Source organism: Salmo salar, chromosome 09 (assembly GCF_965601325.2).
Source record: "Salmo salar chromosome 09, fSalSal1, whole genome shotgun sequence".
NCBI classification, from domain to species: Eukaryota; Metazoa; Chordata; class Actinopteri; order Salmoniformes; family Salmonidae; genus Salmo; species Salmo salar.
This window is the reverse complement of record NC_138299.1, coordinates 84,362,033-84,377,292: the sequence shown is the minus strand read 5'-3', so window position 1 is coordinate 84,377,292 and position 15,260 is coordinate 84,362,033. Positions and strand designations below refer to the sequence as shown.

Genomic DNA, 15,260 nt, shown 5'->3' with positions numbered 1-15,260 from the left:
CGGACCTCATTTTATTAATGGCAGTGAAAATGAAAATAGATGGACCTTGTAACTCCTTATATGACTCAGGGATTCATGCACCGTTGATTGAAATATTTTCTTCAAAAACGATTAGACAGAGAAAATGACACAAGGCCGGCAGTTCTATGAATGCTCCCCTGGCTTTATGGATGCTCCCCTGGCTTTATTAATTTTTTTATTTAACCTTTATTTAACTAGGCAAGTCAGTTAAGAACAAATTCTTATTTACAATGATGGCGTAGGAACAGTGGGTTAACTGCCTTGTTGAGGGGCAGAACGACAGATTTTTTTACCTTGGCAGCTCGGGGATTTGATCTAGCAACCTTTCGGTTACTGTCCCAATGCGCTAACCACTAGGCTACCTGCCACCCCATTTATGAATGCTCCCCTGGCTTTATGGATGTTCCCCTGGCTTTATGGATGTTCCCCTGGCTTTATGGATGTTCCCCTGGCTTTATGGATGCTCCCCTGGCTTTATGGATGCTCCCCTAGTATTATGGATGCTCCCCTGGCTTTATGGATGCTCCCCTGGCTTTATGGATGCTCCCCTGGCTTTATGGATGCTCCCCTGGCTTTATGGACATTGAGTCATCCTCTCTTTTTGTTATTTGAACTGAAATTAATTCATTAATTGATTTATGTTTTTGTCTTTTCTGCTTTTGAAGATATGCCATGAGGTTAAAGAACTTTACAAGTCACTCAGCAACAGTAGCCGAGAAGAAATTAGCTGTATTGTGGTGAGTTTTCCCTTGATATAGTTTCTGATGTGAACCTATGTGTGGTTGAAGGAAACCCATCATTCCTCTGATGGGTGTGATGACAGACAAGGATCTCTAGCCTGTGTGGGCGCTTGGGTTGATTTAAGAAAATCCAGCTGGCTTCCAAACCCGTTAGATGCTAAATCCGCCGCTTCGCTCAAACACTATTTAAATCTCCACTCAGCCATCCCTCCCCGACAATCGGATATATCTTGAAGGGAGCTTTAAAACACTGCTAAAGCACTTAATCAGCTTAAAGTGGATCATTATTCTTGTATTTCATTAAGCTATTAGGGATAATGAAAGATTTCCTGGCGGCTAGCAACAGCCTATGAACATATACAGTATACTAACCACACTGCTACAGGGGAGATGAAGGGAGACTATATGCTGCCTGTCATATTGATTGTATAATCTGAGTAGAATGTCATGGTTAGAATGTCATGGTTAGAATTAGAATGTTATGGTTAGAATGGAATGTTTAGAATGGAATGGTTAGAATTAGAATGTTATGGCTAGAATGTTATGGTTAGGCTCTCAGTCATAGCAGTGTAGACAGTGATGAGAGTAGGAGTGAGACTCCCAGGTCATAATTCCTGTGTTAGTAAACCGTTCAGACATCGTTAGGGATTATATTCAAATATTTGACAAAAGTGTGTGTGTGTGTGTGTGTGTGTGTGTGTGTGTGTGTGTGTGTGTGTGTGTGTGTGTGTGTGTGTGTGTGTGTGTGTGTGTGTGTGTGTGTGTGTGTGTGTGTGTGTGTGTGTGTGTGTGTGTGTGTGTGTGTGTGTATGTGTAAGAACATGCTGATGTGGTTTAGATTGGGAGAAACTAGGAAGTATAGTGTGGTAATGGCTTATTAATGCCAGAGTGTTGGTGTCATGTCATGGGGTGGTGCATATGTCCAAAGCATCTGGTGTCTGACTATTGCCTCTGCTTTCTAGCTTTTATTTTCTAAGCAATTAGAGAGGTAGATTTGATAACAACAATATGAAATATTCATGCATCATGGATATGTCAAGTTAATGTGTTAGAAAACACATTTTCCTTAGTTATTTATTTGATGATTTGTGTTGAATGCTTAATGTCTGTAATTGATACACAGACTGTTATGTTGCCAATACCAGATATACTGTATTACTGTAGGTCCCGTATTTAATGGAATGCTATTATGCTCTTATCTCCATAGCAATCGCTGTTTATCCCTCCTGTACTTGAGAATGTTCAAACTAAAGAAGGACCATGCAGTAAAGTATTCCCGTTCCCTGATGGAGTATTTCAAGGTAACTAACTCTAATTCTAACTTCTAACTCTAATTCTTACTCTAATTCTTACTCCAAATTCTTACTCTAGTTCTTACTCCAAATTCTAACTTTAATTCTAACTCCAAATTCTAACTCTAATTCTAACTTCTATGAATAAAAAGAGTGATAGCTGTAGAACACGTACAGCTAATTAACATTTATAAATTGAATTTATATTTGTGTTGAGTTGCGTGTAGTCATTAGCTTTGCATGGTGGTCATTAAAAAACACACTTTTTTCGCGGTTAGTGTGCAAACTATGTGTATCAATTATCTACATACATTAGTGCATAAGCCTGTTTTAATTAATTAAGTTGCATATTATTCTAGAGACGCTGTTTGTATTGCTGTGATAGCTTTTCTAAGCTGTGCAAAGTGTTTGTATAGTGGTGCTGCCAAATGTCCTGTTCTCACAAACCTCTTCCATTCCAGAACTCGGCTAAAAGTTCCCAAGTACCTTCGCCATGGGGAGCCAATGGAAAGTGAGTAACATTTCACCTCAGTCATCTAATGTTGCATTAGAATGCATTCTTTATACCAGATATCTCCCTGAGCAGAACAATGTATGTGCCCACTCCTGGCCAAGCAACAAGCTAACCCTCTCAGATGCTGACTGCTTTGTTCAGACAAAGGTCATGACAGACAGAGCCTCTGTCAATGTGACTTCCAGCTTTCAGCACATCACACTGGTGGGATGAGCTCACTGCTTCACTGTTCTTCTGCATATACCATGGCAACTGAACCTAACTGATCCACCCTGTGTGTTTGGGTTTGGGCTCGCAGCCTACAGTGGGGCTACCGTGAAGCTACCGTGGAGCTACCATGGGGTTACAGTGAAGCTACCGTGGGGCTACAGTGAAGCTACCGTGGGGCTACCGTGGGGCTACAGTGAAGCTACCGTGGGGCTACAATGGGGCTACCGTTAAGCTACCGTGGGGCTACCGTGGGGCTACGGTGAGGCTACCCTGAGGCTACTGGGGAGCTACCGTGAAGCTACAGTGGAGCTACCGAGGAGCTACTGTGGGGATACCATGGGGCTACTGTGGGGTTCGTCAGTGTGTCTGGCAGTTGGCGATGAACTATCCTCTGTGTGTGACTGTGAGCTCCCTTGAGCCTGTCTTTTCCAGGGCTGGGATCTAGCCCTCAGCCAAAGCACTGACCAGCTTCTGCTATTCTGCTGTGAGAGGCGCTGTCAGAAGTAATTAGCCTCAGATCCAACTGGCTCCTAGGGCTCCTGCAGCCTCCTCCAGTTCACCATGGTCACATTAGCCACCAACTGGCCTTTTTAATCCCGTCTCAGCTCCGCTACCTGCGGACTGTAATCAACATTAGATTACACTCTGCTCTGGCCTTTCCCACAGTTTGTTTGTTCTGTCCTTGACAATCATGAATCTTTTTTCCTTATTGTTTTTTTTCACCTTCAAGGGTTTGTTTATTTCAGCAAAAGCCTCAAACTATTAGAAAGGGAGCCGAGAGAGGCAAGCTGTTGACAGAGCATCATAATTTAACTTCACGGGGGGAGCGCCTTTCAATTTAGTGCTGAATTACAGGACCTGGAGCTTGATTGTTTGGGTTTGGCACTAAAAGACTGATGAATATGTCCTCTGATTGATGTCCCAAGCCGGCTGACAGAAAATCAAGCCATGATTGTCAAGCCGAGATAAGCCCTAGTTTGCCGATAATACAAAATCAAATCAGTATTAGTGATTAAGCCTGACGGACAGAAGTTAAGCCTGACAGACAGTAGTTAAGCCTGAGGGACAGTGGTTAAACATGACGGAGATTGGTTAAGCCTGGCGGAGAGTGGTTAAGCCTGACAGACAGTGGTTAAGCTTGACAGAGAGTGGTTAAGCCTGACGGACAGTGGTTACGCCTGGCGGAGAATGGTTAAGCCTGACGGAGAGTGGTACAGCCTGACGGACAGTGGTTAAGCTTGACGGACAGTGGTTAAGCTTGACGGACAGTGGCAAAGCCTGAATGACAGTGGCTAAGCCTGGGGGACAGTGGTTAAGCCTAAAGGACAGTGGTTAAGCCTGAAGGACTGTGGTTAAGCTTGATGGACAGTGGTTAAGCCTGACGGACAATGGCAAAGCCTGAATGATAGTGGCTAAGCCTGGGGGACAGTGGTTAAGCCTGAAGGAGAGTGGTAAAGGACACCAATACTAAAGGACACCAATAAGAAGAACAGTCCTGCTTGGGCCAAGAAACACGCGTAATGGACATTAGACCGTAGGAAATCTGTCCTTTGGTCTGGAGTCCAAATTGGAGATTTTTGGTTCTAACCACCAAGTCTTTGTGAGACGCGGTGTGGGTGAACGGATGATCTCTGCATGTGTATTTCCCACCGTAAAGCATGGAGGAGGAGGTGTGATGGTGTGGGGGTGCTTTGCTGGTGACTGTCTGTTATTTATTTAGAACTCAAGGTACACTTAACCAGCATGAATACCACAGTATTCGGCAGCGATACACCATCCCATCTGGTTTGCACTTAGTGGGACTTTGTTTTTCAAAAGGACAATGACCTAAAAAACACACATCCATGCTGTGTGAGGGCAATTTGACCAAGAAGGAGAGTGATGGAGTGCTGCATCAGATGACCTGGCCTCCACAATCACCCGACCTAAACCCAACTGAGGTGGTTTAGGATGAGTTGAACCACGGAGTGAAGGAAAAGCAGCTAAAAAGTGCTCAGAATATGTGGGAACTCCTTCATGAATGTTTGAAAACGCACCCCCACATCATCACACCTCCTCCTCCATGCTTCACTTTACTCCCTGTATGTATAATTCACTTAACTCCCTATACAGTTGAAGTCGGAAGTTTACATACACCTTAGCCAAATACATTTAAACTCAGTTTTTCACAATTCCTGACATTTAATCCAAGAAAAAATTCCCTGTATTAGGCCAGTTAGGATCATCTCTTTATTTTAAGAATGTGAAATGTCAGAATAATAGTAGAGGGAATTATTTATTTCAGCTTCTATTTCTTTCATCACATTACCAGTGGGTCAGAAGTTTACATACACTCAATTAGTATTTGGTAGCATTGCCTTTAAATTGTTTAACATGGGTCAAACGATTCGGGTAGCCTTCCACAAGCTTCCCACAATAAGTTGGGTGAATTTTGGCCCATTCCTCCTGACAGAGCTGGTGTAACTGAGTCAGATTTGTAGGCCTCCTTGCTCGCACACGCCTTTTCAATTCTGCCCACACATTTTCTGTAGACTTGAGGTCAGGGATTTGTGATGGCCACTCCAATACCTTGACTTTGTTGTCCTTAAGCCATTTTGCCACAACTTTGGAAGTATGCTTGGGTCATTGTTCATTTGGAAGACCCATTTGCGACCAAGCTTTAACTTCCTGATTGATGTCTTGAGATATTGCTTCAATATATCCACATAATTTCCCGTCCCCCTGATGCCATCTATTTTGTGAAGTGCACCAGTCCCTCCTGCAGCAAAGCACCCCCACAACATGATGCTGCCACCCCCGTGCTTCACGGTTGGGATGGTGTTCTTTGGCTTGCAAGCCTCCCCCTTTTTCCTCCAAACATAACGATGGTCATTATGGCCAAACAGTTCTATTTTTGTTTCATCAGACCAGAGGACATTTCTCCAAAAAGTACGATCTTTGTCCCCATGTGCAGTTGCAAACCGTACTCTGGCTTTTTTTATGGCGGTTTTGGAGCAGTGGCTTCTTCCTTGCTGAGCGGCCTTTCAGTTTATGTCGATATAGGACTCGTTTTACTGTGAATATAGATACTTTTGTACCTGTTTTCACCAGCATCTTCACAAGGTCTTTTGCTGTTGTTCTGGGATTGATTTGCACTTTTCGCACCAAAGTACGTTCATCTCTAGGAGACAGAACGTGTCTCCTTCCTGAGCGGTAGGACAGCTGTGTGATCCCATGGTGTTTATACTTGCGTACTATTGTTTGTACAGATGAACGTGGTACCTTCAGGCGTTTGGGAATTGCTCCCAAGGATGAACCAGACTTGTGGAGGTCTACAATTTTTTTTCTGAGGTCTTGGCTGATTTCTTTTGATTTTCCCATGATGTCAAGCAAAGAGGCACTGGGTTTGAAGGTAGGCCTTGAAATACATCCACAGGTACACCTCCGATTGACTCAAATGTTGTCAATTAGCCTATCAGAATCTTCTAAAGCCATGACATAATTTTCTGGAATTTTCCAAGCTGTTTAAAGGCACAGTCAACTTAGTGTATGGAAACTTCTGACCCACTGGAATTGTGATACAGTGAATTATAAGTGAAATAATCCGTCTGTAAACAATTGTTGGAAAAATTACTTGTTTAATGCGCAAAGTCTATGTCCTAACCGACTTCCCAAAACTATAGTTTGTTAACAAGAAATTTGTGCAGTGGTTGAAAAACGAGTTTTAATGACTCCAACCTAAGTGTATGTAAACTTCTGACTTCAACTGTATATATAATTGACTTTACTCCCTGTATCTGTATATACACTGCTCAAAAAAGTAAAGGGAACACTTCAACAACACAATGTAACTCCAAGTCAATCACACTTCTGTGAAATCAAACTGTCCACTTAGGAAGCAACACTGATTGACAATAAATTTCACATGCTGTTGTGCAAATGGAATAGACAACAGGTGGAAATTATAGGCAATTAGCAAGACACCCCCAATAAAGGAGTGGTTCTGCAGGTGGTGACCACAGACCACTTCTCAGTTCCTATGCTTCCTGGCTGATGTTTTGGTCACTTTTGAATGCTGGCGGTGCTTTCACTCTAGTGGTAGCATGAGACGGAGTCTACAACCCACACAAGTGGCTCAGGTAGTGCAGCTCGTAAAGGATGGCACATCAATGCGAGCTGTGGCAAGAAGGTTTGCTGTGTCTGTCAGCGTAGTGTCCAGAGCATGGAGGCGCTACCAGGAGACAGGCCAGTACATCAGGAGACGTGGAGGAGGCCGTAGGAGGGCAACAACCCAGCAGCAGGACCGCTACCTCCGCCTTTGTGCAAGGAGGAGCAGGAGGAGCACTGCCAGAGCCCTGCAAAATGACCTCCAGCAGGCCACAAATGTGCATGTGTCTGCTCAAACGGTCAGAAACAGACTCCATGAGGGTGGTATGAGGGCCCGACGTCCACAGGTGGGGGTTGTGCTTACAGCCCAACACCGTGCAGGACGTTTGGCATTTGCCAGAGAACACCAAGATTGGCAAATTCGCCACTGGCGCCCTGTGCTCTTCACAGATGAAAGCAGGTTCACACTGAGCACATGTGACAGACGTGACAGAGTCTGGAGACGCCGTGGAGAACGTTCTGCTGCCTGCAACATCCTCCAGCATGACCGGTTTGGCGGTGGGTCAGTCATGGTGTGGGGTGTCATTTCTTTTGGGGGGCCGCACGGCCCTCCATGTGCTCGCCAGAGGTAGCCTGACTGCCATTAGGTACCGAGATGAGATCCTCAGACCCCTTGTGAGACCATATGCTGGTGCGGTTGGCCCTGGGTTCCTCCTAATGCAAGACAATGCTAGACCTCATGTGGCTGGAGTGTGTCAGCAGTTCCTGCAAGAGGAAGGCATTGATGCTATGGACTGGCCCGCCCGTTCCCCAGACCTGAATCCAATTGAGCACATCTGGGACATCATGTCTCGCTCCATCCACCAACGCCACGTTGCACCACAGATTGTCCAGGAGTTGGCGGATGCTTTAGTCCAGGTCTGGGAGGAGATCCCTCAGGAGACCATCCGCCACCTCATCAGGAGCATGCCCAGGCGTTGTCGGGAGGTCATACAGGCACGTGGAGGCCACACACACTACTGAGCCTCATTTTGACTTGTTTTAAGGACATTACATCAAAGTTGGATCAGCCTGTAGTGTGGTTTTCCACTTTAATTTTGAGTGTGACTCCAAATCCAGACCTCCATGGGTTGATAAATTGGATTTCCATTGATTATTTTTGTGTGATTTTGTTGTCAGCACATTCAACTATGTAAAGAAAAAAGTATTTAATAAGATTATTTCATTCATTCAGATCTAGGATGTGTTATTTTAGTGTTCCCTTTATTTTTTTGAGCAGTGTATAATTCACTTTACTCTCTGTATATACAGTGTCTTCAGAACGTGTTCATACCCCTTGACTTTTATAACATTTTGCTACATTACAGCCTAAAATGGATAAAAATAAAAACAGAAATACCTTATTTACATAAGTTGTCAGACCCTTTGCTATGAGCCTCGTCTGGCCACTCTACCATAAAGGCCTGATAGGTGAAGTGCTGCAGAGATTGTTGTCTTTTTGGAAGTTTCTCCCAACTCCACAAAGGAACTCTGGATTTCTGTCAGAGTGACCATTGGGTTCTTGGTCACCTCCCTGACAAAGGTCTTTCTCCCCGATTGCTCAGTTTGGCCAGGCGGCCAGCTCTAGGAAAAGTCTTGGTGGTTCCAAACTTATTCCATATAAGAATGATGGAGGCCACTGTGTTCTTTGGGACCTTCAAAGCTGCAGAATTTTTTGGTACCCTTCCCCAGATCTGTGCCTCGACACGATTGTCATAATAGTTGAAGCCGTGTTGTATGGACCAAACTGCAGACGGAATGTGGATACTCATCTTTTAATTAAAAGAATAATAAATTAAAGCAAAGTATACACAGGAAAACAATAAAAATGAACTCACGACAGGCTAACAGGCTACGTACCAACAAAAGACTAGCAGTGTTAGCACAACCACCCACAAACCCAAGTGACAAACATACTCCTAAATATATGACTCCCAATCAGGAACAACGATCCCCAGCTGTTCCTGATCAGGAGTCACAAGACTAACACAGAAACAGACATACTAGACAACACATACAGACTTCTTCTGCCACGTCCTGACCAAAATACTACACCACTACTCCCTCTGCTGATCAGGACGTGACAACGATCCTGTCTCAGAGCTCTACGGAAAATTCCTTTCACCTCATGGCTTGGTTTTTCCTCTGACATGAACTGTCAACCTCATATAGACAGGTGTGTGCCTTTCCAAACCATGTCCAATTAATTGAATTTACCACAGGTGGACTCCAATCAAGTTGTAGAAACATCTGAAGGATGATCAATGGAAACAGGATGCACCTGAGCTCAATTTCAAGTCTCATAGCAAAGGGTCTGAATACTTATGTAAATAAGGTATTTCTGTTTAAAAAATATATAAATGTGCGAACATTTGTAAAAAGCTGTTTTTACTTTGTCATTATTGGGTATTGCATGTAGATTGATGAGGAAAAAACATATTTGTATCCATTTTAGAATAAGGCTGTAACGTAACAAAATGTGGAAAAAGTCAAGGGGTCTGAATACTTTCCAAATGCACTGTAATTCACTTTACTCCCTGTATATATAATTCACTTTACTCTCTGTATATATAAAGTACTTTACTCTTTGTATGTATAATTAACTTTAATCTCTGAGTGTACAAAACAATATGAACACCTTCCTAATATTGAGTTGCACCTCCCCCCTTACCCCCAATGTCTCTCCACTATCTTTTTTCTTCGTTTCTGTAAGTAGCTGTTTTGCCCAGGATACCAAAATCCATGGTTTCCAGTGGTTATACAGTACACTATCATCTCTGTGGTGGTGCCCTGACCTTTCACTTCCAACCTCTAACCCCTGACCCCTGTATTGTGTCTCTGTCTTCCCAGGAACACAGGCACCCCGTCGCCCCTGTCTCTGAGTCTCTCCCCAGTCAGTTGGGGCAGCAGCAGTACGGGCCATGCGGGCTCCGGGGCCTCCGGCAATGTGGCCATCCCCCAGCGCATCCACCAGATGGCCGCCAGCCACATCAACATCACCAACAACATTCTCCGGAGCTACGAGCACTGGGACACAGCAGAAAAGTTGGCCACAGAGAGCCAAGGTACTGGAGACTGGAGACTGGACACAGTCTCTCTGTTTTACAACAGGATGTTTGTATAGGAGATGGCAGAAATGGCAGATTTTGTACATTAGTAGAATAAATGATGCTGTAGATACTGGGTAGGGTGGTAACTGTAGCTGATGTAGCAGTAATAGTTACATACAACATCCATTACGCTTTTGTTATCATATCATAGATTTGTGTTAATATGTATTCCCATTCATCTACCTTGCATACAGTAATTATATATGACTAATTATTCCTATTGGTTAGGTACCAAGCCCAGTCAGATTCTTTCATCACCCTCAGGATGGCCTCAATATGGACTGATGTGTTCTGTATTCTTTTGTGGCGATATGGAGAATAAAGGAGCCCTAAGCCTTGACCCATTTACTGTCATTAGTGAGTGAATGTACAAACTAGAGAGAGACCAGCAAAGATATGGAGGACACCCCCCTTGACTGTGTATGGAGGGTTTGATGTGTCGTGTCTCTGTCATTTCCTGAGCATAGCTGATTAAAGGGGCAGGTTACGTGGTTGTGTGAGGCAAGAACTCACTCTCGCAGCCTCAGAAGTATCCATTAGAAGTTGATCCTCCCTACACCTCTCCTCCTCTCTGTCGACACTCATAATGAGCTCAATTAGAGCCTGTTGGATGGTGTCTTTGGTGAAAATGAGACAAGAATCACCCAGTTATGACACCATAAGGCCTAGGTGGGCCTTTCAGCACATACTGATCACCAGAGCTGTTACTTTTAGGATTAAGTCGTTCCAGCACTCAATCACTGTTTATTAGGAAGGAGGAAGAGAGGTTAGGAGCGAGGGAAGAGAGGATAGGAGGGAGGGAAGAGAGGATAAAAGGGAGTTAAGAGAGGTTAGGAGGGAGGGAAGAGAGGTTAGAAGGGAGTGAAGAGATGCTAGGAGGGAGGGAAGAGATGTTAGGAGGGTGGAAAGAGAGGTTAGGAGGGAGGGAAGAGAGGTTAGGAGGGAGGGAAGAGAGGGAAGAGTTGTTAGGAGGGAGGAAAGAGAGGTTAGGAGGGTGGAAAGAGAGATTATGAAGGGTAAAGAGAAAGAGAGGTTATGAGGGAGGAGAAAGATGGTAGAGAGGTTAGGAGTGAGGCAAGAAAGGCTAGAAGGGAGGCAAGAGAGATTAGGGGGGGAAGAGAGGTTAGGAGGGAGGGAAGAGAGGGAAGACAGGTTAGGAAGGAGGCAAGTGAGGTTAGGAGGGAGGGAATAGAGGTTAGGAGTGAGGAAAGAGAGGTTAGGAGGAAGGAAAGAGAGGTTAGGAGGGAGGGAAGAGGGGTTAGAAGGAATGAAAGAGAGGTTTGGAGGGAGGTGAAGAGAGGGATGAGCCTTTATGGGGGAGGGAAGAGATGGAAGAGAGGTTAGGAGTGAGGGAAGCGAGGGAAGAGAGGTTAGGAAGGAGGAAAGAGAGGTTATGAGAGAGGCAAGAGAGGTTAGGAGGGAGAGAAGAGAGGTTCGGAGAGGGTAAGAGAGTTTCGGAGAGGGTAAGAGAGGTTCGGAGGAAGGAAAGAGAGATTAGGAGGGAGGCAAGAGAGGTTAGGAGGGAGAGAAGAGAGGTTCGGAGAGGGTAAGAGAGGTTCGGAGAGGGGAAGAGATGTTCGGAGAGGGTAAGAGAGGTTCGGAGAGAGGGAAAAGAGGAATAGAAAACAGGGCCTTCATTTTGCTATTACACCTATTACGTCTGTCATTCTTTGCCTTGTACACACACACACACACCTAAACACTCACTCTCTCCTCTTCACCTTCTTCCACAGAGTTCTTTCAGGAGCTGGACTCAATGATGGAACCATTGAGCCAACACAGCAGCATGATAGAACTTGTACGCTACATACGTCAAGGACTGCACTGGCTACGGATAGAGGCCCACTTGTTATAGTGCTGCGGGAACTGGAACTAAACTGTCTGCCTCTCTGTCTGTCTGTCTCACACCTCCATCACTACCTCTACCAGCCAGCAACGCCCACCATCCCCCAGTCTCCAGCCATCTGATAACACCCCAATGGACCCCCACCACACTGCCAGCCAGCAAGCCCCGCTCCATGTCACCTCTCTGAGGTCAGAGGTCATCATCTGCTCTACTACACAGTCTGTATCTCTGCTCCCTCCGTACAAGGTTGACATTTCCAATGGATGTGGGGGAAAAGTCCCACTATCCAAGCCCCAAAGCGAATGAGAGGGAAGTCCCACCAAAGACCTGTGGAGTGTCTCCAAAGCGTGCCACTAGAGGCGAAGGATCTGTGCTGTTTTGGTGGTTTTCTGCCCGACAGAGCCCTTTGATTTCCCTGTTGTTTGTTTTGATCTGACCACCCCTGAGGGCCTCTTAGAACACTGGGAGCGTTGTTCAGTTCACAGCTCCATTCCAACAGGAATATGGATCAGGAATTTATAAGTGCTTTCAACTCTTCACATGTTTAGTTTCTGTCGATGCCTTGATGAACTGACTGACAGAAGCCAGTTGAATAAGTGTCTCTCTCTACTACTATCTGACCGTTGATTTATGGTCCTCAAGACCTCCGTCTCATGTCAGATAATACATACAGCAACAGTTAGCCTACCCTTTAGTACCATTGGAACAACAAATCATTCAAAATGATTCGATTACTTGTTGCTTATTGGAAATGAACAATGAATAATCAAATTCAATCTGCCACCACAAGCAATTTCTCTGGTTTTGAGGGATTTGCATAATAACATTGTGTCTACTACAGCAGATGAGGATTGTGTCTTTCAGCCCCAGAGGTTGGTGGTGTCTTTGTGTTTGTTTGGTTAACTACAGTAATAAGAGGCCGGATTTATTCCAAACCAGCACACATTTTCCATGGGTCTAAGGCAACGAAGGCAACGGGGAAGACATGAAGTGTTACACCACCTGAGACTGTGTTCAAAGGTCTAATGCAGCCATTTTTATCGCAATATCAAATCATTTCTAGATAACAATTAAGTACTTTACTGTTATTGTTTTCAATTAAAATGGTCAAAAATAAATAAAAATAGCTTCTTAGCAAAGACTAATTTCTCAAGCAAAAATTTAGCTAGGACTGCGGGAGGTCTGCGGAGGGGAAAACTGAAAATTAGCTGTTATTGGCAGAGAGGTTTGGAACTCTCTTTCTTATTGGTCTATTAACTAATTTACCATCTGGTGATCTCCCCATGGAAGGCCAAAACTCCATCCCACCAAAACAGGCTAAAAGGGCATTATTATAATTTTTACAATTTCAAAGTATTTTTCCAACCTCATAGTGTGGAAATATGTATAAAACACCAGAAAATCACATTTTGACTGCACTGGGCCTTTAAATAAATATGAATCATCCATTCACTGTTACAACACCACCACAAACAGTAAACACCAGAATGAGTCCATTAGCACGTCAGAAGATATGTACGTACATGATCTTTTCACTGTCTACGATGACTGCTGTATATCACAATGTTTGTTCAGTTGTCCACAGAGAGGTGTAGACTGTTGAAGAACAATCCATAGTAACACTTCTTATGTGTTCTGTGCATAGTTGTACATTTGATTGTACGTATATTTAAACGTGGCTTGATGGACATACTGTAAGCCGTCTATATGAGATGCAGGCAGTTTTCCTAAGGAGGAAATATGATGGTTGTTTTGTTTTTGGTATTTATGTGGATGTGATGTGAGAGAATGAACTGTAGGGAAGTGTGTGTTGCACTGTGCAGAGATGATTTTGGGGGATGGATTCTCTATTGCTGGGTGTCCATGCCTCTCTCTCTCACTCTCTCTCTCTCTCTCTCTCTCTCTCTCTAGCACAGTCCATACAGTTTATTGGAGTAGACCATATCTCTATGGTTAAATGTGTATGAGAGACAATGAGGATGTGTGTGAAGTATGATTTTCACTATGATAAAACAAAGTGCCTCCGTATCCAGTGGAAATTATTAAGAGTCTATATTTAAGAACAAGAATGAATCTAAAGAATTTTTCCATACCATGTTGGTATATTAGATTTTTTCATAAAACCACAATTTATTCATGTACTTTTTACTGGCAGTTATGATACCAGGTTTGGCTTTAAAATTGCAAATGTGTGACTTACATGTATCAAATTTCTAACTCCGGTACTGTTTTGAGGATAGTGAACGGGATATTCAGAAACGCTTAAACATGAAAATGCTTAACGTGACTTACTGTAATTACCTATAATCAATAGGTTAACACTCCAAGCCATTTACAGCAATAGCTGGATGATAGCACTAATTGTGTTCATTATCTTGTTACTAAGAACTGAGAAATGCTCTTAAATCACATTCAGTGTTTCTGACATTTAGAAGTAAGAATGGTGATCCCTATAAGAAGTTTGGAATTTGTATCTATTGATTTTAGGTCATTAAGCCAAATTAAGCGTTTTGGAATTTCCTAAGAAAAGACTGAACAAATTACAGACAAAACAAAACGTTAAACTGGATTTAAAAAAAATCACTTAATGTTGATCCATTAACTGTCTTATTTAGGGTTCATGTCATTCAGTGTTATTTTATGGATCAGTGCAGTAGCCTACATGGTAATCGTAACCGTGCTCAGTCAATTCCAAATCTATTTTAAAGATGTAGGGTACCACACCATGTGGTAATAGCAATATTTACACCAGTCCTACTGTAACGAAATGGATAGAAAAATCTGAAAGACAACCTAACAACTTAATAACTTCTTTGTACTGTATCTGAAGGTCATTTTTCATTTAGCCTTTTGTGACAACTTGTGATCTCATAACTATCAGTCAGAGTTGAGGAAAATGAAGTGTGTGCATTATTTTTTTATGCAAATGATCACATTTTCTCCTCCAGTCCAAAGTAGCCAACTGTCTTTGCTTTTATGAGGAAAGCAGTTTGTACATTTCCAGTGGTTTTTCCCAGCTGTTCCTGTTGGCACTAGAGACAGGCCATTCTGTCAGGAAAATCTGGGGCCCTTTGGCAGCTAGTCAACAGCACAAAGTAGCACTGGTATCCTGTTCTCTCTCCCTCTCTTTCTCTCTCTCTCTCTCTCTCTCTCTCTCTCTCTCTCTCTCTCTCTCTCTCTCTCTCTCTCTCTCTCTCATCCCTCTCTTTCTCTCTCTCTCTCTCCCTTCTCCCCCTCTCTCCCTAATCCATCGTCTGATATAAACAACCAGCTCCAAACTAAGTCCCTGTCTGGCACTGACGAGGAGCAGCTAATGTCTTCTATTCATTCCACAATGAGGAAAGGCTGAATTAAATTGGCTTATATCCACCGGAGAGAACATGATCTGTTTTTGTTTCAAAT

The 15,260-nt window shown here is 43.6% G+C and overlaps 1 protein-coding gene across 1 annotated transcript in view; it reads left to right on the top strand.

Annotated features, from left to right (window-relative positions):
* LOC106611959 (AF4/FMR2 family member 2-like) overlaps nt 1-15,049 on the top strand; it is a 336,588-nt gene extending 321,539 nt beyond the window's left edge. The window contains exons 18-22 of the mRNA XM_014212678.3: nt 687-758; nt 1,969-2,062; nt 2,515-2,564; nt 9,753-9,967; nt 11,746-15,049. Of these exons, the coding sequence (XP_014068153.1) occupies nt 687-758; nt 1,969-2,062; nt 2,515-2,564; nt 9,753-9,967; nt 11,746-11,867 (553 nt within the window). The 3' untranslated portion in view covers nt 11,868-15,049. The remainder of the gene's footprint in view (nt 1-686; nt 759-1,968; nt 2,063-2,514; nt 2,565-9,752; nt 9,968-11,745) is intronic.
* Nucleotides 15,050-15,260: the final 211 nt, after the last annotated feature.